This window comes from Rhinopithecus roxellana, chromosome 11 (genome assembly GCF_007565055.1).
Source record: "Rhinopithecus roxellana isolate Shanxi Qingling chromosome 11, ASM756505v1, whole genome shotgun sequence".
NCBI lineage: Eukaryota > Metazoa > Chordata > Mammalia > Primates > Cercopithecidae > Rhinopithecus > Rhinopithecus roxellana.
The window spans coordinates 641,139-666,945 of record NC_044559.1 but is presented as its reverse complement, the minus strand read 5'-3'; the positions used below and the strand labels follow the sequence as shown (position 1 = coordinate 666,945).

Below are 25,807 nucleotides of genomic sequence, written 5' to 3'. Positions count from 1 at the left end.
AGTTGCCACTGTATAAGCACAGCGGCGGCTGAAAGATAAAGCAGATAAAAAGAATGTATTATGTAAATATGGGTAAATACTTGGGGCTCTGATTATGGCCAAGTCAACCAGAGAGAAAAAGATTTTGCTTTAAGGCAAGTCTTCGATGAGACAGATCACAGTGGTCTAACGCCACAGTATGAGAAATCTGCACTTTAGACATGGAGAATCCCTTTAGTCACCTATATGCTCCCTGTTGATAACCTGAGAGGGAATCTATCCCTGTTCATCTTTCCAATGATTTCATTTACAGATCCTTGAAGTCAGCTCTTTCATTGAGGGAAGTAAACAGATGAAGTAACAGCATTCCACATTTCTGACTAAATTCACAATAGCCACCTACATTAATCAAACCAAATCTTCACTTATAAATGTAAATGGAAAATGAAGAAGTTTCACTAGAAATTTGAGAACCAGTAACACAAACTACGTATGTACCAAGATGAACTGAAGACGTGACTATCAAAAAAAAAAAAAAAATGTGGGAGGCCGAGGCGGGTGGATCGCTTGAGGTCAGGAGTTTGAGACCAGCCTGGCCAACGTGGTGAAACCCCACCTGTACTAAAATACAAAAATTAGCTGGATGTGGTGGCACAGACCTGTAATCCCAGCTACTCAGGAGGCTGAGGCAGGAGAATCACTTGAACCAGGAGGCAGAGGTTGCAGTGAGCCAGAATCATACCACAGCACTCCAGCCTGGGCAACAGAGCGAGACTCCGTCTAAAAAATAAATAATAATAATAATAATAATAAACTGTATCAAGAATCAGAAGAGACTGTTTTTGGAGACATTGGAGATTATTAGTATGCTCAATTATACTCAAGAGAATGTTACTTCACTTCACAGCTATTAGGGTGACTATTAAAAAACAGAAAGTGTTGGTGAAGCTATAGAGAATTTGGAACATTTTTCACTCTTGGAGAGACATAAAACAATGTAGCTGCTATGGAAAACAGTATGGCATTTCCTCAAAATGTTAAAAATAGAATCACTATTTGTATACATTCATTTTCTGGGGATGCCATAACAAAGTACCACAGACTGGGTGGCTTAAACAACAGGAATTTATTTGTCATGCTCCTAGTGTCAACAGGGTTGGTTTCTTCTTAGGCCCCTCTCCTTGGCTTACAGGTGGTCACCCTCTTTCTGTCTCTTCACAAGGTCATCCTCTCTACACACATTCCCCTGGTGCATGTCCTCATCTCTCTTTCTTATGAAGACACCAGTTAGACTGGATCGCGGCTCACGCTAATGGTCTCATTTTAACCTAATTACCTCTGTAAAGGCCCTATCTCCAATACAGTCACATTCTGAGGACATTGGGGGGTTAGGGCTTCAGAGAAGGAATTATGCCTCAATACTGCAGCATTCACTTCTGCCTAGCTCCCAGGCTGCTGGTCTGCTCTACAAATTTTACATTCAACCAGCCCCCATAATCACATAAATCAATTTCTTAAAATGAATACACACACACACACACACACACACACACACACATACAAAACAGGCACATGCACCTATATTCTATCAGTTGTTTCTCTGGAGAATAGTGATTGACACAGGGCTTAAGCATGTTATTTTTCTTCATCTTAAAGTTTTTCCTCCATTCCATTTCCCTCCCCCTCTCCTGACAGCCACCAGAAGAAATGGGGAATAGTCTCCTCTAGATCTGTCAGCAGGAGCATGACCCTGATGGCACTTTGATTTACTGCTCCAGAACTGGGAGAGAATAAATTTCTGTTAACAGAACAAAAAGATTGTGGCTATTTGTTACCGCAGTCACGGGAAATTAATACACCAACATATTGCAAAAATTCTATAGAAAATTAACAGTTTGCTTTGCTCAGTGAGAGCACATCTAACCACTGAGAGCTATCACTTTAAAGGCACCAAATTCATGTTTCATGTTTCAGCTCTTGAGGGGTTACCTTATCCTTTGATATAGTTAAAAATCTAGAGAGTATGTAATCAGTCAAGAAAAAGAGGGTAAGAGTTATAAAACACCTGGGGATATGCTAGGCTATAAAACTCCAGGAAGACAAGAGCATGAAGCAGACAGAAGAAATCCACAACCTGAATCAATTGAGCTGTCCTTTGACTTTCTGCCCTTCTGTGCCACTAAAGAACAATCAGCGTGGCAATCACAGGCAGCATGCATTTCAGGCTTGTTAACTAAGGGTGTCAACTACATCACTTTCATGAAGAGAGTTAAAGACATTTTCTTAGACTTCAGGCCAGGAAGTGTTTGTGTTCCATGAAGAATTACTTTTGTTTATCCTTTTTTTTTTTTTTTTTTTGAGACAGAGTCTCATTCTGTCATGCAGACTGGAATGCAGTGGCACAATGTCAGTTCACTGCAACCTCTGCCTCCAGGGTTCAAGCGATTCTCCTACCTCAGCCTCCCAAGTAGCTGGGATTACAGGAACACGCCACCACGCCTGGCTAATTTTCGTATTTTAGTAGAGACTAGGTCTCATCATGTGGCCAAGCTGGTCTCAAACTCTTGACCTCAAATGATCCACCCACCTTGGCCTCCCAAAGTGCTGGGATTATAGGCATGAGCCACCACACCTGGCCTCTTTTGTTTATTCTTATGGTCAAAACAAAGCATTGTCCCTTTGCACAGAGTATCAGAGATAAGTCTGCATGTCACTAATAATAATTACAGTTATACAACACAATGTATAATATATACACACTAAAATAAAACTATTATAATTATCTTGGTGTCTTTACAATAAATATGTTGACTTTTCCCTATATTAGATCTGTTAACTATAAATTCCTTGATAATTTTCATCATGGTAATCTTTTATCATTTTATGCAATGGAAACATAAGAAATGAATAAACAACTCACCTGGCATTTGTTTTTTTCTGTTGCTCTTGGGAAAGTGCAGGGGAAGCTGAATGTACAGTTACAGGAGAAAAACACAGGGGTGGTCACGTGAGATCTGGCCTGCTATTGACCTTTGAGGCTTCCTAAAAACTGCTGCCCACTAACTGGTTAAACACTCCTCTATGGGAAAAAGTTTCTTTGTCCCTTGAGGAGACAGCAAGAGCTATGCTGAGTGAGAATTCATATGTGTAAATCTGATAAGATCTCACAGAAGTTGGCTATGCAACTTTTCACTGGGTTCACTTCCTAACAGTCATTTTTCTTTCAGAACTAATCCAGGACTAATTCAACAAATAATATTATATCAGAAGACAAATTGTTACCTGCCATGTTCACTCCCATAGGTGAAATACTCAGAATATTTGTTTACTTACATTCCTACTGAGTTACTAACCCTTAAAGAAATCATGCTGCAGAAGATGATGGGAGTGCTTTGGAGAAAGATCTGTTTTAAGATTGTTTGCTTCTAATTCAGTTGCAGCAGAAACTGGCAGGTGACTTATCTGTTATAAGATGGACGGGTGTTTTCTATTCCTGCTCTTCCATTTACAAAGTGAATGAGTCTGGACAGGTTACTTATACATCCAAGAGTCATGGTTTCTCAGCTTTGTAATGATGCAGACACAGACACCCCTATTCTCTACCTCTATAGAATCAGGGTAGATAAGGCAACACCACATCCCTAGAGAGCCCATATCACAATGGACATGGTATGAGAGCAGCTCAGAACCTGGACAAAGACCATGGAGATTGAACGTGGGACATGTTGGTTAAAGACTAGAGATAGAACTCCTCCAGCTACGCCCAGTGATCTCTCCCTGCAGACCATGCCCACACCAACCCTCCAAGATTAATATTTCCACCAGCATACCCCTTGCCACCACTCAGTCTAGTCACCTATCTTTTCTGAAACACGGTCCAAACCTTTCACCATAGAGGGGAGACCTTCCGGATGTGATAACATTTACAGAGTATCACTCATTCTAAGCAGGAGGAAGAATTACTTCAGGCTGTGCAAACCATCAGGCTCTGCCCTTTCTGGGAGTTTCCTGCCTTTGCTCTGAAGTTGGACTGACAACGTTCAGGTTAGAGAAGCGATCTTCAAGGTGGGATTCCTGTTCCGAGGCCCCTTCTTCTTACTTCACAAGAACTGCTTTCTTCCAAGGAGCTGAAACCTGAGCTTAAAGGACAAAACCATTTTATTCAGAAGCTTCACTCAGGGTTCCAAATCTCAGAGAACTTCCTTGTCTAAACTCTGAAGGCACTGACTATGCTGAAGGTTGGACAGTGCAGGAGTCCAAGCAACACAGTCATGCAGCCTGACCCAAGGGCTTCGAGATGCTGAGAAACCCCAGAATACATGACTACAAGGTGAGACTCAGCCGCCCCCCACCCACTTTAGTATGATTTCAGGAATACAAGACGGTTTTAGGTAGGGTGGTCTACCCTGGACGTGTGACCTTGACCATTTCACCTGAACCCTCAGAACCTCAGTTTTCTTGTTTGTCAAGACGGAAAACAGTCACATAAAGATTGTTGTAAGGACTAAATGAAAGAGCTATTGAGAAGAACAAACTATTTTCCAAATACCTTATCAGCTGAGGTTAACTACTAAACTCTGCCAATTTTTTACATATGCCAAAAATGTGAAACGCAGAACCACTCCACGTGGCACATATCGGTGGGATGTGCTATACAAAACGGTCTTACTCTGACTGAGAGGTCTAAACTGGAGGTAGGAAGTCATTCTAAGGGCTGCCTGCACATCCTACAAAACTGCAGGAAAAAAAAAAAAAATGGAACTTGCCTTGAACCTTTGAAGTGGCCAAACTGCAACGACCACAAAATTCTGGAAAACAGCTGAATTTCGCCAGCGTTGCAACTCCTGAACAGTAACAACCAATGAACTATGGACTCAGGTACTAAGCCACCCGCTTCCACCAAGGGATAATTCTTTCAGAACTTGCAGTAAACACCCGTAGCTTCCTTTCTGATTTTCCCCCTGTTCCCCTACCTCTCTTTGGAATACAATTTGGATTCCAGCCCAATGCGTCTCCCGAATTGTAATTCCTAATACCCCAATAAACGCCTTGCTTTACTGCATTGCAGCCTGGTCTTCGACTCTTTTTGGTAGACATATTAACAGCATCCCTTTACAGGTGAGGACTCCTCATCCCACGCAGGTCCATCCTCTGGCCATAGGGACCAATTCACACCCAGCTCAGCTTGGAAGCAAAGCTGGCGCCCTTCCAGGGCCAAGGCGCACACCCCGCGCGGGGACTGGACGCGCGCGCACGTGCTCACCCTCTGACTCACAGGGACGCCTCGCCCCCGCTCCCACTGCCCCCGAGCCGCGCGGGACCGTGAACCTAGCCCAAATCTCCTCAACTCGCCTGCCTGTCCCACTCGGGCTGAACCCACTCCCGGAGCGGTGCATAGACCTGAAGGTTCTGCGGCGTCTCTGTAAGGAACAGAAGCACAGGGAAGCACTGCAAGAGATTGCAAAACGCGCAGAGCACAGTTGTTGGGGACCATTAGGGAACTGCGGGGATATGATGGTTAATTCGACCCTTGTAATGTACTGGGTTTAATAGTGTGCTTTCAAAATTCTTGTCTACCCAGAAGCCTAGAATGTGCTTTTATTTCAAAAAGGGTCCTGGAATATAGGACTACCATGTCCTTGTGATGTTATATCTAGATGTCTATGGTCTTTACCTGGGTGACTCAGGTCTGATCAGCCGGACCCAACATCTGTTGATGCCACCGATATTCATTGTGAAGAGTCTTTTCCATGGGAGCCCACGTGAGTGACAGAGGTAAGGATACTAGACTGTCTGCTATCATAATGTACCACCTGACAGGGTTCAGGACTTGTTCCTGTGTCCAGGTCTTGGACCACTTGCCATCTTATTGACTGTTGTCCATAAGGCAGTGAAAATGTAGCAAGATATATTTGAAGGTGTGCCATCCAGGACAAGCCCCATGGCCCACAACTCAGCCCATTGGTTGGAGTTTTCTTTTTTGTGTAAAGTTTGCAACAGTTTTTTCTGCAGTTGCACAGCCATAATGCCTCAGTACACCCCTCAGCCTTTAATTCAGCTAATCTGTTAGCCCAGTCTGGGCCTCCTCGGGGACTTCAGTGTACCAGCACCCAACAGACTCCAACCTCCTGGGCTACCTGCACTTGGGAAAGTAACTGGCTACCTTTTTATGTATGTGAAAGGTGTGATTGATGCTTAGGTGACTCTAGTTTGTACATTGACCAGGCACTGACATTTGTAGCTCTAAAGGCTTATTAGGACTAATTAGCGTGAGTGGGAGAGCAGTCTGTACAGCTTGTTGAACAGTGAAGCACTCCTGTCTCTACCAACTCTTTAATAAGGTTTTCAATCTTCCCCTGCATTTATTGACTGACAGTACATGACTGGGCTAGGGAAGGCTGCCTGTGCACTTGTCCCAGGATCCATTGTAATTGTGTAATTTCTACACTGGGAACATGCCTTACAATTCGGAGAAGTATTACACATAATGAAAACATCAATTTTTATAATAAATTTAGCATTATCAGTTACAGACACTTGAGTATATGAATGTACATTAAATATTACCTGGTTCAGTTTCAAAGGCTGGAACAGCAAAACCCACCTGAAGAATTTAATGAAGTCAATCTACCAGGAGTATGTACAGCCAATCACCATTCCACCAGCTGTGGTCTTGGCTCTAGTACCATGTCCCACACCATTGTATTTTGGAAAAAGATGATTTGTTTTTTTGAGTTTCACAGGTTTGTAGACAGAGAGGAATTTTACCCCAGGATGGACCATGACTGATTAAGATGATTTACAAGATTGAATTTAGGAGTTTTTGAATTTATTATATTTAGATAAGATGTTAGAGTTAGAGTTAATGCTGTAATGGGTTAAGATTTGGGGGCATATTGGGAAGAGGTGAATATATTTTGCACATAGGAAGGATATGAATTTTGGCGGGGATTGGGGGGCAGAGGGCAGGTTGTTGTGAGTCGAACTGTGTCCTCCCAAAAAGACATGTTCAAGTCCTAACACATGGTACATGTGAATGTAACTTTATTTGGAAATAGGGTATTTTCAGATGTAATCAAGTTAAAATCAGGTCACAGTGGATTAAGTAGGCCCTTTTCTAATGACTGGTGTCCTTATAAGGTGAGGGAACTGTAGACACAGAGATACATTGGGAGGACACCATTTGATATGGAGGCAGAGACTGGAATGATGTGCATACAAGTCAAGGAATGCTAAGGATTGCCAGCAACAACCAGAAGCTAGGAAGAGGCAAGGGAGGATTCTCCCCAGCAGGCTTCAGAAACAACATGGCCCTACAACATTTTGGAGGCTTACACTCTAGCCTCCAGAACTGTGAGAGAATAAATTTCTATTGTTTAAGCCACCCAATTTTAGGTACTTTGTCATGGCAGCCCCCAGGAAACTAATACAAATGGCAAAGGGACTCCAGGGCACATAGCTTGGGGCACCAAATCTGGAAGGCCCTAGCAAATAGACCATACAGATGCTCAACCCTCTTCTTGAGGATACTACCAGCATTGACTGTGCTAGAAACCTTTTTTGGGTATGGCACAACAATTCTTATCTGCATGGCAGATGCAGACTATACCACTCAAGAACTCCTGAGTGGACAATGTCACATGCTTAAATTTCTAAACATATCTAGTCAAAGAATGGTGCCACTTTACAGCCAAGAATACCTAGCAATAGACAATCTCTGGAGTATTCACTGGTCATATCATGCCCCATCTTATTCCCAGGAAGCAGTTACCATTAAGAGAGAAACTGTACTGTTAAAGGAGAGCATAAAAAGCTGAATCCCTCTCATATCATATATACAAATTATCTCAAAATGGATACGTAACCTAAATATAGGAGATAAAATCAGTAATACTTTTAGAAGAAAATAGTAGGGGTGAATCTTCATGACTCTGGATATGGCAATGTGGTCTTATATAGGGCACCAAAAGTGCAACCAGCCAAAGCAAAAAATAAATAAGATTTTGTCAAAGTTAAACACTTTTGTGCATCAAATGATGTTATCAAGAAAGTGAAAAGAGAAGTGACAATTCACTTTCTGAAATATCTAGCTTACACAATAAAAAACAGGTCAAGATTGGATGGGTTGACATTAGGTGCTGTAATGGAAAAATAATAACAATCTCTCACCCAGTTTTCATCCTTGAACCAGTTCTGAGATCCAGAGTTTACAGATGGAAGGAAAGAAGAATATTTTTGAGGGCCTCCCAAAGCCATAGCAATTATATACAATAGCTAGTCCCTTAACATTTCCCCCAAAGAGACTTCCTTTTTTTTTAAGACACAGTTTTCCTCTTGTTGCCCAGGCTGGAGTGTAATGGCATGATCTTGGCTCACGCAATCTCTGCCTCCTAGGGTTCAAGCAATTCTCCTGCCTCAGCCTCCTGAGTAGCTGGGATTACAGGCATGCACCACCATGCCCAGCTAATTTTGTATTTTTAGGAAAGACGGGGTTTCTCCACAGTTGGTCAGGCTGGTCTTGAACTCTCTACCTCAGGTGATCTGTCTGCCTCGGCCTCCCAAATTGCTGGGATTACAGGCATGAACCACTGTGCCCAGCCTCCCAAAGAGATGTCTATGCATTTACCAGAGCAACAGTACACTGGCAAAAAAGGAATATTAGATCTTTGGAATGTTTATATTCAGAGTATAATCTGACTGAAACCAGGAAACCCAAAATGCCACTATTATGTATGTTATGAATGTACAAAGGCTAGATGTTAGAGTCCTCATCCAAGTCCATCTTAAAGTCCAGAGTGTACAGATACATCCTGCTGTCTTTTACTCCGCCCTTGAGTGAATAATTGGAATGGATAAACTTATCAGGTGGCAGAGCTTTCACACTGCCTCTTGGACTTGTGGAGTAAGAGCCATTAATTGTAGTTAAGGCCAGTGGTGCCAATTAAGATTTCCCTCTCCCTGGCTAAACTGGTAAATCAGAAGCAATATCAGTCCCAGAATGGTCATAATCATAGCTGTTGTGCTAATTGTGCTTTTACTAGAAAAAATAGTAATCTCTGGAGCTTAATATGCAGCTATTAAACTGCAAAAGGATCCTTTTTAACTTCCCTGAAGAAGACTCAAATGCAGTTCACTTTGTTCTACACTAGATAGCAGCATATATTGTCTTGTCCTAGTCTTGTTAATTCTCCTGCCCTCTGTCACAGTGTAGTACACAGTGAGTTCCACAAAACATCACCCTGTCCACTACATGGATGGCACATCAATGGAACCTGGTGAGGAAAAAGTAGCAAGTACTCTGCATACCTTGGTAAGATAAGTGTTTACTAGAGGCTGAGAAACAAACAAACAAACAAACAAACACACCTATATCAGCATTTTGGTGTCTGGTACAAGGTTGGACACCCCCCCCCCCCCCCCCCCCCAGTGTTAAGATCAAGTTATTACACAACTTGCGTCTCCTACTGCTAAAAAAAGGAAAGGTATCTGGAAGGTCTGTTTGCACATGGGGGAAACACCGACTACACTTGGGAATATTGTTTTGTCCCACTTACTGGGTGCCTTGGAGGAAGGCCAGTTTTGAATGGGGCCCACAGCAGGAAAGGGTTTCATAGCAGGTTCCACCTGTTGTCCTTCATCCAATGGCACTAAAGTTCTCAGTGGTATAACATAACACTGTGTGGGGCTCTGACAAGCCAAAACAGCCCAGTAACAACACAGTCCTCTAGGATTCTGGAGCAAAACCATGCCATCTGCAGCAAAGAACCTCTCGTTGTTTCGAAAGCAGCTCCTGTGTACTACTTGATCCTAGTACAAACTGAGCAGCTGACTTAGTGTAATCTATTGACTATGTAACTACAGCTGCCCATGGTGTGGGGTTACTGTCAGACTCACACCAAGTCATAAAACAGGCAGGGAAACAACAGTTTATTGTACAACAAAAATGGTACATTGGGAATTGGGCCTGAACAGGTCTCAGCAACTTAAGTAATTGATACAAATAGGTGACCCATGGCACTTACCTCTGTCATATGACTACCGCTACTTCAATTCATGTCGAGAGTTCAATAAAGACCTTTCTCTCTCAGTCAAGAATGAATACTCCACGGAGTATTTGCTGTGACAGAGTATAAGAGGAGAATCCTGGGCCTGGTTCTCTCACATTGGTGTCTTCCATGTCCACTAAAATTCCACTCAGGAATGTCACTGAAAGATGGTGGTGATGGGGAAATCCTCACAATGAACATGGCTTCAAATCACACACTTGTTTATTATTATCTGTGGCAAGAAAAGTGAGCCAAGGTAATACCCAGATTCTTGAAGACTGGCAAACAGACTGATTGGTTGGAACAGGATTGGAAGACTGGAGCCAAGGAGGTCTTGTAAAGAAGAAGTGGGTTGGATATCTGGTAGTGCACACAAATTGTGCAGATCTTTGAGCCTTTTGTTAATGTACGTCAAAGATCAGCTACCACAGAAGAGGCAGTGGACAGAATCATTTATCCAGTGGCTGTCAGCCTAGGTCCCATGAGTGTTCACACAAGCCCAAGAATGGAGTAGTCATGACAGCAGGAAATGGGCACTAGATCTGGGCCTGAAAACATGGGTTTTATCTCACTAAGGCTGATCAAGCTCCTGCTAAATATCTGACTTTTCAGAAGTAGAGACCAATGCAGAGCACTCAATATATTAGCATTTTTTGCAGAGATCAATCAGATTCTTTTGGCAGGATGATTTCACTGGAATACTTCTACTCTGGAAAAACAGTGAATTATTCTATTTGGGATTCGAATATATTCTGATTATAGGTTGTTTTTACGCCCACAGTGCCTCTGTGTTTCATGTCATTCCCAAATCATGTGGGAAAGGGTTAACATCCAGGCTGACAGCAGGAAAATAATGTGGAATAACCTGTAGAGTAGGCAACCAACAATATCAGCTCCAATAGCCTACTATTTAGTTCCAAGGCAACACAGTAAAAATTAGAAAAACGAGAAAAAAAGTGCTATATGCATTATATGACTATATAATGCAAATAATTTAAAATGTAGACATAATCTCGAGGTTGCATAGTTTTAATGTTACGTATGTTTATACATGAACCATTCCATTGAAAAAATAAGAGCATGAAAGATCAGTTTAGTTTTTTAAACAGTACTACCTTTTGTTTTATGGATTTCAAAGTATAATATAGTTTACAGCTGCTTCCTTTCTCAAAATTCATTTTGTAGGGTTAATAATTGTATTCTACCTTTGTGAATTTATGAAAATTTTTATTTACACGGACTGAATAAAGAGACATTCCATGTTTATGAATTAAATAAGGCTGAATATTGTGATGATGCACAAAAGTTTTAATTTTGTCGATGTCCAAATTATTCATTTTTTTTCCTTTGGTAGCTCATGCTTTAGGTGTCATGTCTAAGAAACCAAAACAATCTTGAAAGAGAACAAATCTGTAAAACTTATACTACTTGATTTTAAAGTATGCCATAAGCCGGGTGCATTGGCTCATGCCTGTAATCCCAGCACTTTGGGAGGCTGAGCCAGGCGGATCACAATGTCAGGAGATCCAGAACTTCCTGGTTAACATGGTGAAACCCTGTCTCTACTAAAAATACAAAAAATTAGGCGGGCGTGGTGGCACGGGCCTGTAATCCCACCTACTCAGGAGGCTGAGGCAAGAGAATTGCCTGAACCTGGGAGGCGGAGGTTGCAGTGGGCTGAGACCACACCACTGCACTCTAGCCTGGGTGACAGAGCAAGACTCCATCTCAAAAAATAAAAATAAATTAATTAAATAAATAATAAATAAAGTATACTATAAAGTTACCATAATCAAGACAGTGTGGCACTGGCATAAGTACAAGCACATAGATAATGGAAATCAATTGAGTCCAGGAATAAACTTTTACTGCCCAGGATGTTATGTGTCAGTGGTCAACTGATCTTTTTGCCTGTTCTGCTTTTGTATGTATGCTCTTTGGTTTTTGGTTTTTTAATTTTTATTTTTTTGGTCAACTGATTTTTGACAAAAGTGCCAAGATACTTCCAGAGGAAATTAAATTTGTCATTAAAACAAATTGTATGTCCACAAATCATGCTGGGACAATTGTATATTCCCATGCCAAAAAAAATAATAACTTAGACCTTTACCTCACACAATATATGAAAATTAAAGCAAAATGAATCAAAGACCCAGATATAAGGGCTAAAAGTATAAAACTTACAGAAGAAAAATCTTTGTGACCATTGGTTAGGTAAAGAGTTCTTAGACAAGACAAAGCACAATTCATACAAAAAAAATTGTAAACTAGATTTCACTAAAAGTGATAGCTATTGTGATTCAAAAGATAACACTGAGACAATGAAAAGATAAGCTATATATTAGTAGAAAACATTTGCAAGTAATATTTCTAATAAGTCTTATAACTTGAATATATAAAGACTTATAATTTGGCCAGGCACGGTGGCTCAAGTCTGTAATCCCAGCACATTGGGAGGCCAAGGCGGGCAGATCACCTGAGGTTAGGAGTTCGAGACCAGCCTGGCCAACATGGTGAAACCCCATCTCTACTACTAATAAAAAAATTATCCGGGTGTAATGCTGGGCGCCTGTAGTCCCAGCTACTCAGGAGGCTGAGGTGGGAGAATTGCTTGAACCCGGGAGGTGGAGGTTGCAGTGAGCCAAGATATCGTGCCACTGTACCCCAGCCTGAGTGACAGAGTGAGACTCTGTCTCAAAAAAAAAAAAAAAAAAAAAAAAAAAAAAAAAAAAAAAAAAGACTTACAACTTAATAAGACAAATAATCCAATTCTAAAAACATGCAAAAGACTTGAATGAGACATTTACCAAAGAAAATATATAAATGTAAGGGCCAGACGCAGTGGCTCACACCTGTAATCCCAGCACTTTGGGAGGCTGAAGGAGGTGGATTGCTTGAGGTCAGGAGTTCAAGACTAGCCTGGTCAACATAGTGAAACCCCATCTCCACTAAAAATACAAAAATTACCCAGGCGTGGTGATCTGTGCCTGTACTCCTAGCTGCTTAGGAGACTGAGGCAGGAGAATCACTTGAACCCGGGAGGTGGAGGTTGCAGTGAGCCATGAAGGCACCACTGCACACCAGCCTAGGTGATGGAACGAGACTCCGTCTCAAAAAATAAAGAAAATACACACATGCAAACAAAGCAAACATCATTAGTCACTAGAGAACTACAAATTAAACATACAATGAGATACCACTACATGATTACTAGAATGGTTATTATAAAAACAGACAATAACAAATGACGTTGTGGATATGGAGAAACTGGAACCCCTACAACATGGATGAACCTAAAACAATCATTTTGTTAAAAGGAGTTAGACATAAAAGACTAAATATTTATATGAATGTCTAGAAAGACTTTTTTTTTTTTTTTTTTTTTTTTTTTTTTTGAGACAGGGTCTCACTTTGTCTCCCAGGCTGGAGTGCAGTGGCACAATCTTGGCTCACTGCAACCTCTGCTTCCTGGGTTCAAGCGATTCTCCCACCTCAGCCTCCTGAGCAGCTGGGACTACAGGCACGTGCCTCCACCTCCAGCTAAAGTTTACATTTTTTGTTAGAGACAGGGTTTCACCATGTTGGCCAGGCTGAAAGATAATTTTATAGAGACAGGGCAGATCAGTGATTGGCTGGGGGTTATAGTGGGAATTGACTGCATATTGGCGTGAAGGAATGTTTTTGGGTGATATAAATGTAAAATTGGATTGTGGTGATGTTTGCACAACTGTTAAAATTTAATAAATATCACTGAATTGTACACACAGTGGATGAATGTTAAATTACATAAATTATATCTCAAAAAAAAAAAAACTGCTAAAAAGCCAGTGGAGACTGCTTTGAGGAAAAATGCCCTCTACAGATTAATTTTTCAGACTCCATAAACTTATTGTTAGGTGGAGAGGGCAAACATTTCAGGAAGAGCTCAAAAGGTGTCTGCTGAATATCAGTGCCAACTAAAATGGTGTTTTATGGTAATCTAGAAAGATAAGCCATTTTCTGAAGTGTCTTTTTTGATAACCCCTTGTCAGTGCTTTCAAGGCACAGGGCAATGAAGATCATTTTCTCTCAGGCAGGGTGCAAACATAATTACAGAACAACAGATAATTTATTAGCTTACTCATCCAAAAATGTACCCAAGTACACAGAGCTTATGGCATTGAGGCCTCTCTCTGGTACCTTTATTGTAAAAAAGTTTCTTCTCAGAAAATATGAACTCTATAACTTCAGCTGTGTTGAGTGAGGAGCCTAGAGGAACAAAATACCAGCCTGTATTCATCTCTTTACAGGTGACTAACACAGATAGGGGAAGGAGTTATATATTTCTCGATAAACAAGTATTTGCTCTGGACTAGAACAAGGGAAAAATTCCTCCAGCTTAGTTTACTAAGAACACCTGAAGTGTTAGGACACTACTTCCACTCTAGTAGGAAGTGGATGAATGAACCACAAGCTTTATCTTTTCTTTCAATTGTACTTAAAACCTGCCTGGGGCCAAGCACAGTGGCTCACGCCTGTAATCCCAGCACTTTGGGAGGCTAAGGTGGGCAGATCACGAGGTCAAGAGATCAAGACCATCCTGGCTAACATGGGGAAATCCCATCTCTACTAAAAATATAAAATAAATAAATTAAGCCACCCGTGGTGGCGGGCACCTGTAGTCCCAGCTACTCGGGAGGCTGAGGCAGAAGAATGGCGTGAACCCAGGAGGCGGAGCTTGCAGTGAGTCAAGATCACGCCACTGCACTCAGCCTGGGCGACAGAGCGAGACTCCATCTAAATTAATTAATTAGTTAATTAATTAAATTAAAAACCCACCTGGATGAATAGAAGAAAAGTTTGGAAGGCAGATGTATAGTGAGGTGTATTTGGGAATGACTAGTTTTCTCCCCTTCGGAGAGCTCTTAAAAAATGTATACTAGGGCTGGGAATGGTGGCGCATGCCTGTAATCCAGCATTTTGGGAGGCTGAAGCTGGAAAATCACTTCAGCCTGGGAGTTCAAGACCAGTCTGGGCAACATAGGGAGACCCTGTCTCTACAAAATAAAAAGTTAGGCCGGGCACAGTGGCTCACACCTGTAATCCCAGCACTTTGGAAGGCAGAGGTAGGCGGATTACGAGGTCAAGAGATCAACATGGTGAAACCCCATCTCTACTAAAAATACCAAAATTAGCTGGGCATAGTGGCACATGCCTGTAGTCCCAGCTACTCGGAGGCTGAGGCAGAATTGCTTGAACCTGGGAGGCGGTGGTTGCAGTGAGCCAAGATGGCATCACTGCACTCCAGCCTAGCGACAGAGCGAGGTTCCGTCTCTAAATAAATAAATAAAATTAAAAAAAAAAAAAAAAGTTAGCCAAGTGTGAGTGTGCACTCCTGTAGTCCCAGCTACATGGGAGGCTTAGATTGGAACATTGCTTGAGCCCAGAAGGTCAAGGCTGCAATGAGCCATGACTGAACAACTGCACTCCATCCTGGACAAAAGAGTGAGACCTCACTATCTAAAAACAAAAATGTGTACTGGAAGCATACTTTAGCTCTGACAGTCAGGTTCCCACGTTGAGGCTGAAAAATGGTCTATGTTTTTGTTTTTCTTATATTTTGTTATTTCCTTTTTTTTTTTTTTTTTTTTTTGAGATGGAGTCTCACTCTGTCTCCCAGGCTGGAGTGCAGTGGCACGATCTCCACTCACTACAAGGTCTGCCTCCCGGATTCACATCATTCTCCTGCCTCAGCCTCCCGAGTAGCTGGGACTACAGGCACCCATTACCACGCCCGGCTAATTTTTTGTATTTTTAGTAGAGACAGGGTTTCACCGTGTTAGCCAGGATGGTCTCGATCTCCTGACCTCGTGATCTGCCTGCCTCAGCCTCCCAAATTGCTGGGATTACAGGCATGAGCCACCATGCCCAGCCTTTGTTATTTATTTCTACAGTATGTTAGTGGCCATTTATTATGCTAGATGTGAATACACTGATACAAAAATGTGAGTAAAACTTTGGCAGTTTTAGCACACTATTAGTTTCAGGTATATTTGTTTTCAAGTATACTCTTTTGTATGGGGCTTTTTCTGTTTTTCATATACCAATTGAAGAGGTGGAGATTAGCTTCTGGCTTATCTGATGAACTTGAAATAGCCACCCCACAATAGGGAGGTGGGAGACAGATGGATTTCAATGGGATGTCACCATTATGAAAAGCATATAACGTTCTCCAAATAATTAAAAGCAGTAACAAAAGACAAAAAGAAGAAAGCCATTTGAATGAAAATTAACCTTATAAATGTAATAAACATTCTAATTCCTTTAAAAACAAAAGGTTGGGAACATGTTGAAAAAACCCAGCAGCCAACCTAGGTCTTCAGATGTTTGACCAGCCAGAAGACAGTTTTTCATTTTCTAATCAACAGCTTCCATATTAAAGTGCAATATAATAAGTGATAAAAACTGGAATGAAAAATTAACATTAACTACAGATTAAAGATTTTAAGAATCATGCCTTTTAAAGATTAATATAAATAAAAAACCTTAAAAATGTACAATTTTAAAATAAGTGTGTGAAAACATACAATAAGTGTGTATCCAAAATTGTACCAGAGTTATTAGAAAACCAGAAAAACTATAAACCAACTGAGAAATCAAATTAGTAATCAAAATCTATCTTTAAGGGTACAGAAAACACAAAAGGTATAATGGACATCAAAACTTAAAAAAAATTTCTCCTGGCAAGTAAGGTGTAGGAAGAAACTTACATAACAGGATAGTGAATATAGACTCCAAGCCTACAGAAAGTATTCCAGTGTTGGCCGGGCACAGTGGCTCATGCCTGCAATCCCAGCACCTTGGGAGGCTGAGGCAGGCAGATCACGAGGTCAAGAGATCGAGACCATCCTGGCCAACATGGTGAAACTCCATCTGTACTAAAAATATGAAATTTAGCTGAGCGTGATTGCGCACGCCTGTAGTCCTAGCTACTCGGGAGGCTGAAGCAGAATTGCTTGAACATGGGAGGCAGAGGTTACAGTAGGTTGAGATCGCGCCACTGCACTCCAACCTGGCGACAGAGCAAGACTTCGTCAAAAATAAAAAAGTATTCTAGTGTTTGCTAACACTTCTTGAGTTATCTCTGAAAATCAGGTGCAAGGTAAGGATGCCAGCTGTCACTCAGTAAGACCAGTAAGAAGGGTGAGACAGGACAAGACGAACCTAATGGAGAATTAATTAAGGACGAATGGAAGAAAAATTACACAGACATAGTAATACAAGTAATGATAACTGTGGCATTATAATTCACTGGAGAAGAACGCTAATAACTAGGGTTCGCTGCAACTGGTATTATGTGGAAAAAAGTAAAATTAGATTTGTCTTCATATTATCTACAATAATGAGTTCCCGATTGAGTCAAGACTTAAATATTTTTCTAGTATTAAAAAATACTAGAAGTAGGCCAGGTGTGGTGGCTCATGCTTGTTTTCCCAGCACTTTGGGAGGCTGAGGTAGGAGGATTGCTTGAGCCCAAGAGTTCAAGACACACCTGAGCAACATAATGAGACCCTGTCTCTGTTGAAAATAAAAATAAAAAAAGAAAAGAAAGAAAAAAGAAAACACTAGAAATAGTATGTTAATTTAAAAATTTAAAAAACTTTTATTTTAGGTTCACGGGTACATGTACAGGTTTGTTATATAGGTAAGTTGAATGTCATGAATTTTGGTTTACAGATTATTTTGTCACCCAGGTAATAAGCATAGTACTCCACAGGTAGTTTTTCGACATTCACCCTCCTCCTATCCTCTACCCTCAAATAGTCCCCAGTGTCTCTTGTTCCTTTCTTTGTGTTCATGTGTACTCAATATCTAGCTCCCACTTACAAGTGAGAATATATAGTATTTGGTTTTCTGTTCCTGTGTTAGTTCACTCAGGATAATGGCCTCCAGCTCCATCTTTTGTTGCTGCAGAAAACATGATCTCATTCTTTTTTATGGCTACATAGTATTCCATGGTTTATATGTACAATATATTCTTTATCCAGTCTACTATTGATTGGTATGTAGGTTGATTCCATGTCTTTGCTATTGTGAATAGTGCTGCAATGAACATATGTGTGCATGTGTCTTTACGGCAGAATGACTTATATTCCTTTGGGTATATACTCACTAATGAGGTTGCTAGATAGAATGGTAGTTCTGTTTTAAATTCTTTGAGAAATCACTAAACTGCTTTCCACAGTGGCTGAACTAATTTACATTCCCACCAGCAGTGTATAAACATTAAACAACGTTTTTTCTTTTTTCTTTTTTTTTTTTTCTTTGAGATGGAGCCTCGCTCTGTCACCCAGGCTGGAGTACAGTGGCATGATCTTGGCTCACTGCAACCTCCGCCTTCCAGGTTCAAGTGATTCTCCTGCCTCAGCCTCCCAAGTAGCTGGGATTACAGGCATCCGCCACTACACCCAAGTAATTTTTGTATTTTTAGTAGAGACGGGGTTTCGCCATATTGCCCAGGCTGATCTCGAACTCCCAACCTCAGGTGATCTGCCTGCCTCAGCCTCCCAAAGTGCTGGGATTACAGACGTGAGCCACTGCGCCCGGCCTAAACAACGTTTTTAAAAAATATATCATTATATTGGCTGGGCATGGTGGCTCACACCTGTAATCCCAGCACCTTGGGAGGCTGAGGCAGGCAGATAATGAGGTCAGGAGATCAAGACCATCTGGCTAACATGGTGAAACTCCATCTCTACTAAAAATACAAAAAATTAGCTGGACGTGGTGGCACACACCTGTAGACCCAGCTACTCAGGAGGCTGAGGTACGAGAATCCCTTGAACCCAGGAGGTGGAGGTTGCAGTGAGTTGAGATTGTGTCACTGCACTCCAGCCTGGGTGACAGAGCAAGACTCTGTCTCAAAAAAAAAAAAAAAAAAAAAAAAATCATTATATTGAATTAAATAAGAACTTTAAAATAAGATTTTAAAAACTCAAATACAAAAAAATCAACAGATCAGCCTAGATAAAAACATTCTCATAAAGCCAAAGGCACTGCATAAGTAAAATACAAGAGAAAAACTTGGAGAATTGGTAACAAATATAATACACAAAGAATTATTCTCCAAAATATATAGAAGAGCCTTAAAAATAATATAGAAAAATTATTCAAAAATAGTAATCTGTTCACAAAAAAACATATTTTTTTTTCAATATAGGATATATAAGCCCCTTAGTAATCTGAAAAATGCATATTAAAATGACAGGGTTTTCACAGAAGTTAGATTGGCAAGAAGTCTAAAGTCCGACAACACCAAGTGTCAGCAAGGAAGCAGAGTGAGTGGCAGTCTCATGTGTAGTACCACAGATGAAGGGAGGGAATTGTTCAAGCAGAGCTATGTTAAGGGCATGCAGACCATTCAGCCTTCTTCTGGATACTCTGAATCTTATCTCTGGATGAAGCAAGACCACTGAAAAACTGTCCACTTGAACCCCAATGTTTTAATCTTCTGAAAGACTTTTCTTTGAATTCTCTTTTGCTGTCAGAAAGATCAGAGGCAAATCTGCAGCTCAACTTGGATAATCAGGGACATTACAGGACCTGCATATATCGAAAACTGACTTTGCTCAGTTACTGACCTGCTACTTTATAGTTTCCCTGATGTTGAGTTTTATCTATCTCTATTTTTTCTGTTTTAATTTCTGTCCCCTTATAAATCTCACAAAGTCCATTGTAAAACAAAGTGAGAATAAACAACTCCCCTGAGGTCCGTTCATTTCTTGTTACTCATGGAGAATGGAAGAGAATTATAAAGGTAAAGCTGGGGAAGAAGGAAAGAGAATGAGATCCTGTGCAGCCTGGCTGCCATGCAGCACACAGACTCACCTGCCTACAAAACTTGCATGCAAGGCCCCTGGGGGCAATGTCCCTTTAACCCTAAGAACAGGAGAGACCCTGTGGAGGAACACCCACATGTCTATGCTGACTCTGACAGGTCACCAAAAGTTTAGACATGCAATTCTTCATTAGATCAGTGTAAATATTTCCTACTGATTCATAAAAATTGCATGTTCTCCTCCCATTGGCTAAAAGAAAAATTTAAAACAGACAGTCAGTTAAGCAAATTACAATACAGAAAAGAAAGACTGAGCCGTCATTAAAACACTGGAAAAAATGCCCTGGCTTTATTGTTTCTCAGCCTTCTTAATGATAGTACTTGCCCCTTCAGTTAGAAAATCCTCCTCAACATTTCCAGAAAAAAATGGGGGTGCTTTAATTGTTTATTTTAACTCAGTTGCAGTTTCTCAAAAGGATCTTTTAATTTTAAAAACTTGATGTGGCTTAATTGTTTAAGACTGGATGGCACTTAGACTTTTTTGTTTTTTGTTTTGAGACAGAGTCTGGCTCTGTTGCCTGGGCTGGACCACAGTGGCACAATTCACAGCTCACTGCAGCCTTGAACTCCTGGGCTGAAGCTCAAGTGATCCTCCAGTCACAGCCTCTTAATTAGGAGGACTACAGGTATGCACCACCACAGACAGATAATTTTTTTTCTAGAGACCGGGTCTCACTATGTTGCCCAGACTGGTCTTGAATTCCTGGGCTCAAGCAGTCCTCCCATGTCGGCCTCCCACAGGCATGAGCCACTGAGCCCAGCCCTAATGAGTTATTTTCTGAGTATGCCACTAACAAATGACATGATTAAATAAGTTATATCTTCTAGGCCCATTTCTTCACCTTTATACAACACTGTCACTTGATTTTTGTAACATCAGAATAGGAACAATGATGCATCTCTACAGGCTTCAAAGACAATGAGTAGACAGGAAGGGAGCAGGCTGATGGAGGAGCACAGGGACGAGTTCCCCATCTAGGCAATGCCTTCCCCAAACTGTGTTCTCACAGTCCTCACAGTGGGCAGTGACATGTCCTTTCCTGTGCTGCCTGCACCTTGCTCACGCTGGCAGCTAATCTCCTCCTGAAAGCCCATCCACTGGACAGTCTGCCATGGTTTCCACATGTGCTGACATCATCAAGTGTTACTTAACTGTACAGGAGCACCAAGAATGTCTTCAGTGAACAGGCAGTTCCGGACATGTTCTTTCCTGGCCTTTTCCACTCTGCTCTCAGGCTCTGCTGAAAGGTCTCAGAAGTGTGACCTTCCACGTGGGTTCTTAGGAACTACTCCTTATTACCTCAAAGGCTACTTTGTTCCAAGGATGCTGGGACAAGGGGACAAAGTAAATTCAGTTGGAATCTTCAACCTGACCTTCAGATAACATACTTTCCCTGAGAATCAAGGCCTGGGCCATCCACGAATTCAAACAGAGTCCCCCAAGGACAAATGCTGGACAAGGCTTACCTGGCTTAGAAACTTCAATCATACTGCCTGACCCTGGAGCTCAGAAGAAACATAAAGAATCCTGGAAACACACAGGGCCAAGTTTCCTGTGAAGGCACATCAGTGCTCAATGCTGTGAATAACGATGCTGGGTTTTAAACACGGTGGATAATTAAAAAGAACAAGGAGACATGGGGAACAGAGTTCAAAAACTAGGTTCCTGCAGCTGCTGGTTATAGGTTCCTGCAGCTGCTGGTTATATGATCTTGGGTAAGTCAGTTCACCTCTCTAAACTTGTTTCCTTTTCCTTTTTCTTTTCTTTTCTTTTTTTTCTTTTTCTTTTTTTTTTTTTTTTGAGACAGGGTCTCTCTCTCTCTGTCTCTGTTCACCCAGGCTGGAGCGATCCTCCCGCCTCAGCCTCCTACCCGTTTGCATTACTTGAAGCCCACGCACGCCTCCCGCGACAGAGACGCCAATGCCCCTGGACCCTCTCCCAACCCTCTGGGGCTCACCCGCCCCTCCCTGCTCCCCAGTGGTGTGGCCCAGCCCCTGAGGGGAGTCAATTTACCAACAAGTGGCAGGAGTGCGTGCCCGGAAAAGGAGCCCCCCACCCCGCGCCAATACCAGAAAAAAAGTACATTTCCCACTCGCTCCTGCTCCCTGGGAAATGTCAGCGTTTCCGATTTATTTTAAAGGTTTCTGTTACACGGTGCCCTTCTAAACACCGCCAAGTTATGGATGCGAATGTGACTACTGACATAACAAGTCAAATGCATAGTTTTGTATTGGATATGGTTTAAGCAAATCAACTGTAAAAGACATTTTAGGAACAAATAGGGTAATTTTTATTAAAATTGAACTATTTATAATATTAAGAAATTATTGTTATATTTACTGGCTGCGATACTAATATGCATTGTGGTGCTGTAAAAATGTGCTTAACTTTTAGTGATGCAATACTTAAGAATTTCAAATGTTTTGTGCAAAAAGTAACAACACATATAGCAAAATATAGTGTTTAATCTAGGCAATGAAAATATGCCACGACTGGGCGCAGTGGCTCATGCCTCTAATTTCAACACTTTGGGAGGCCAAGGCGGGCAGATCACTTGAGCTCAGGAGTTCCAGACAAATGCGGGCAACATAACAAGACCTCCTCTCTACAAAAAATACAAAAACAGCCGATCATGATGGTGCCCTCCTGTAATCCCAGCTACTGGAGGTGGGGCAGGAGGGGACGGGCACTGAGGTGGGAGAATTGTTTGAACCCAGGAGGTGGAGGTTGCAGTGAGCCAGGATGGCACCACTGCATTCAAGCCTGGGCGACAGAGGGACACTCTGTTTCATAAAAAAAGAAAAAAGAAAAGAAAATGCGTTCCGTGAAATAATAGGCATACTCTTTCTACTTTATGTTTGAAGATTTTCCTCAGAAAAAAATCCAAATGAATTCTACATACACCAGGTAGGTCCATAGAATACCCATATGTTTTAAGACTAGTTTTCCCCATAAGAATATACCTTAGAAATGACACATCCTTAACATATACCTACAACCATGGTAGCATATTTATTCTTTAATATTGTTTTTTAATTTGGGCATTAATTTGGATATTTCAGAGTGCAATCTACTACATTAACTGTACCTGAGGGTGGTGGTTTGAATATCTATCTTGTTATAACATCAAACTTCAGTTCATAAATTTAGAATTTTCAGGAATACTTTTTCAGCCTTGTAACTAGCATTACTACTTAATTACTGAGTAGAAAACATAATTATATATTATTGAAATGATTATTTGAATTGTAATAGTGAATCTTATTTATTTATTTATTTATTTTTTATTTATTTGAGATAAGGTCTCACTCTGTCACCCAGACTGGAGTGCAGTGTTGCGATCTCGGCTCACTGCAACCTCTGCCTCCCCGACTCAAGTGATCCTCCCACCTCAGCCTCCCGAGTAGTTAGGACTACAGGCACCTGCCACCACACCCGGCTAATTATTTTTTAATTATTTGAGGCAAGGTCTTGCCATGTTGGCTAGGCTGGTCTTGAACTCCTGGGCTAGAGTGATCCACTCACCCTGCCTGGGTTGCCCAAAGTGCTGGGATTACAGGAATAAGCCACTGCATCAGCCTGATATTAATAATGTGAATCTTAATATCAAGGATGGGTTATCAAATAAAGTTTCCAAGTTAATAAAATGAGAGTATGGGTCATTCATAAGCATAAAGTAATGGCGTTCATTCTTCTTTAATAGCTAAATAATTGTATAATGATAATAAACATTATTTATACTTTATTTTGTATATCAGCTTATAAATTCTGATTCATTACAATTTTATTTTAATTTGGAAGTGTAGGGTCCAGCCCCACAGGGTCGCTGGGTTTTTCTCCCCGTGTGTGGAGAGAAGAGATTGTAGAAATAAAGACACAAGACAAAGAGATAGAAGAAAAGACAGCTGGGCCCAGGGGACCACTACCACCAAAACACGGAGACCAGTAGTGGCCCCTAATGTCAGGCTCGCTGATATTTATTGGATACAAGACAAAGGGGCAGGGTAAGGAGTGAGAGCCAACTCCAGTGATAAGTAAAGTCATGTGGGTCACGTGTCCACTGGACAGGGGGCCCTTCCCTGCCTGGCAGCCGAGGCAGAGAGAAAGAGAGGAGAGAGAGAGAACTTACGCTATTATTTCTGCATATCAGAGACTTTTAGTACTTTCACTGATTTGCTACTGTTATCTAAAAGGCAGAGCCAGGTGTACAGGATGGAACATGAAGGCGGACTAGGAACGTGACCACTGAAACACAGCATCACAGGGAGACGGTTAGGCCTCCGGATAACTGCGGGTGGGCCTGACTGATGTCAGGCCCTCCAGAAGAGGTGGAGGAGTAGAGTCTTCTGTGAACTCCTCTGGGGAAAGGGAGACTCCCTTTCCTGGTCTGCTAAGTAGCGGGTGTTTTTCCTTGAGACTGACGCTACCGCTAGAACATGGTCCGCTTGGCAACGGGCGTCTTCCCAGACGCTGGCATTACCGCTAGACCAAGGAGCCCTCTGGTGGTCCTGCCCGGGCGTAACAGAAGGCTCACATTCTTGTTTTCTGGTCACTTCTCACTATGTCCCCTCAGCTCCTATCTCTGTATGGCCTGGTTTTTCCTAAGTTATAATTGTAGAGCAAGGATTATTATAATATTGGAATAAAGAGTAACTGCTACAAACTAATGATTAATGATATTCATACATAATCATATCTATTATCTATATCTAGTATAACTATTCTTACTTTATATATTTTATTATACTGGAACAGCTCATGCCCTCAATCTCTTGCCTCGGCATCTGGGTGGCTTGCTGTCCACAAGAAGGAATCATATTATGTCATTCTGTGTTCCACTCCTAAAAAAAGATACAGTTACTAAGTTGTATTAGGCCAATGCTCCCACTTCAACACCTGGAAAAAACACTAGCCAAATAATAACAGTTGTATTTTTTGTATTTTCAAAGACGTCGGAGAGTGGTAGAAGTAATGAGGATAACAAAAATTCAATTCTAGAGAGGAGGAGCCCTGCCTGGGCACCCTGAGGATTTCTAGCTTTTTCTTCACTAGGTCATTTACCATTTCTCCACACGGGCTGAACCTACGCAACTGTACACTATTGAGTTGCCAATGTAATTCAATGGGAAAATAAGATCTGTACAATAAATGATGCTGGTACAATTGAATATCTGAATGCTAGTACTAATGAAAAGAAACTGGGGATAGCCAATTAGTTTCAGATAGAGCAGACTTTAAAGCAGGTTATCAGATATATGATACATGCTCAACCAATCAGAAGCAGCCAACTAACTTACATAACTAGGAACTTTCTAATGGAATAGACCAAATAAGGCAACTGTACAACTGTAACCCATCAAATATTTTCTTTATTTCCACATTCACTCTGTAAAAACCTATCCCTTATGCTTCTTTTGGTTTGGTGTTTCTTGATTTACAAATTGCTGTTTGCTCAAATAAACTCTCTAAAATTTTTCATCATGTCTCAGTTTTTCTTGTAAGAGGAGTATATAAGGGATCATTGGGTCAATATGCATGATGGAGCCATTCTCTGGAATAGGGAAATTGTATACAAATATTCTCACTTAATAATACTCCTTTTTATATTTTTGTATCATTGTAAAAAAAGTGTTGGGTGGTTACCTACACAATGTTAAGAATATTCACCAATAGCATATTATATAGAGAGATACACACACACATGCATATGTGTGTATACATACATATGGTACAGTATTCAGATTTTTGCATTTGCAGGACAAATATGAATACACGCAGTACAAACATGTACATATGAACATTTGTGTACAAGCATTTGAGTATCTGTTTTCATTTCTCTTGGGTATATTTCTAGGAGTAGAATTGTTGAGCAAGATGGTAAAACTATGTTTAACACTTTCAATC

At 41.1% G+C, this 25,807-nt stretch overlaps 1 protein-coding gene across 3 annotated transcripts in view; it reads right to left on the bottom strand.

Annotated features, from left to right (window-relative positions):
• Nucleotides 1-1,086: 1,086 nt before the first annotated feature.
• ZNF248 (zinc finger protein 248) overlaps nucleotides 1,087-25,807 on the bottom strand; it is an 80,238-nt gene continuing 55,517 nt past the window's right edge. For 2 of the 3 annotated variants that reach the window (XM_030940885.1, XM_030940887.1), the window contains one exon: nucleotides 1,087-4,118. In XM_030940885.1, the coding sequence (XP_030796745.1) occupies nucleotides 4,080-4,118 (39 nt within the window). In that variant the 3' untranslated portion in view covers nucleotides 1,087-4,079. Of the gene's footprint in view, nucleotides 4,119-19,088; nucleotides 21,230-21,369; nucleotides 21,482-25,807 lie in introns of those variants that run through there. The other variant, XR_004060052.1, reaches the window with a different exon arrangement.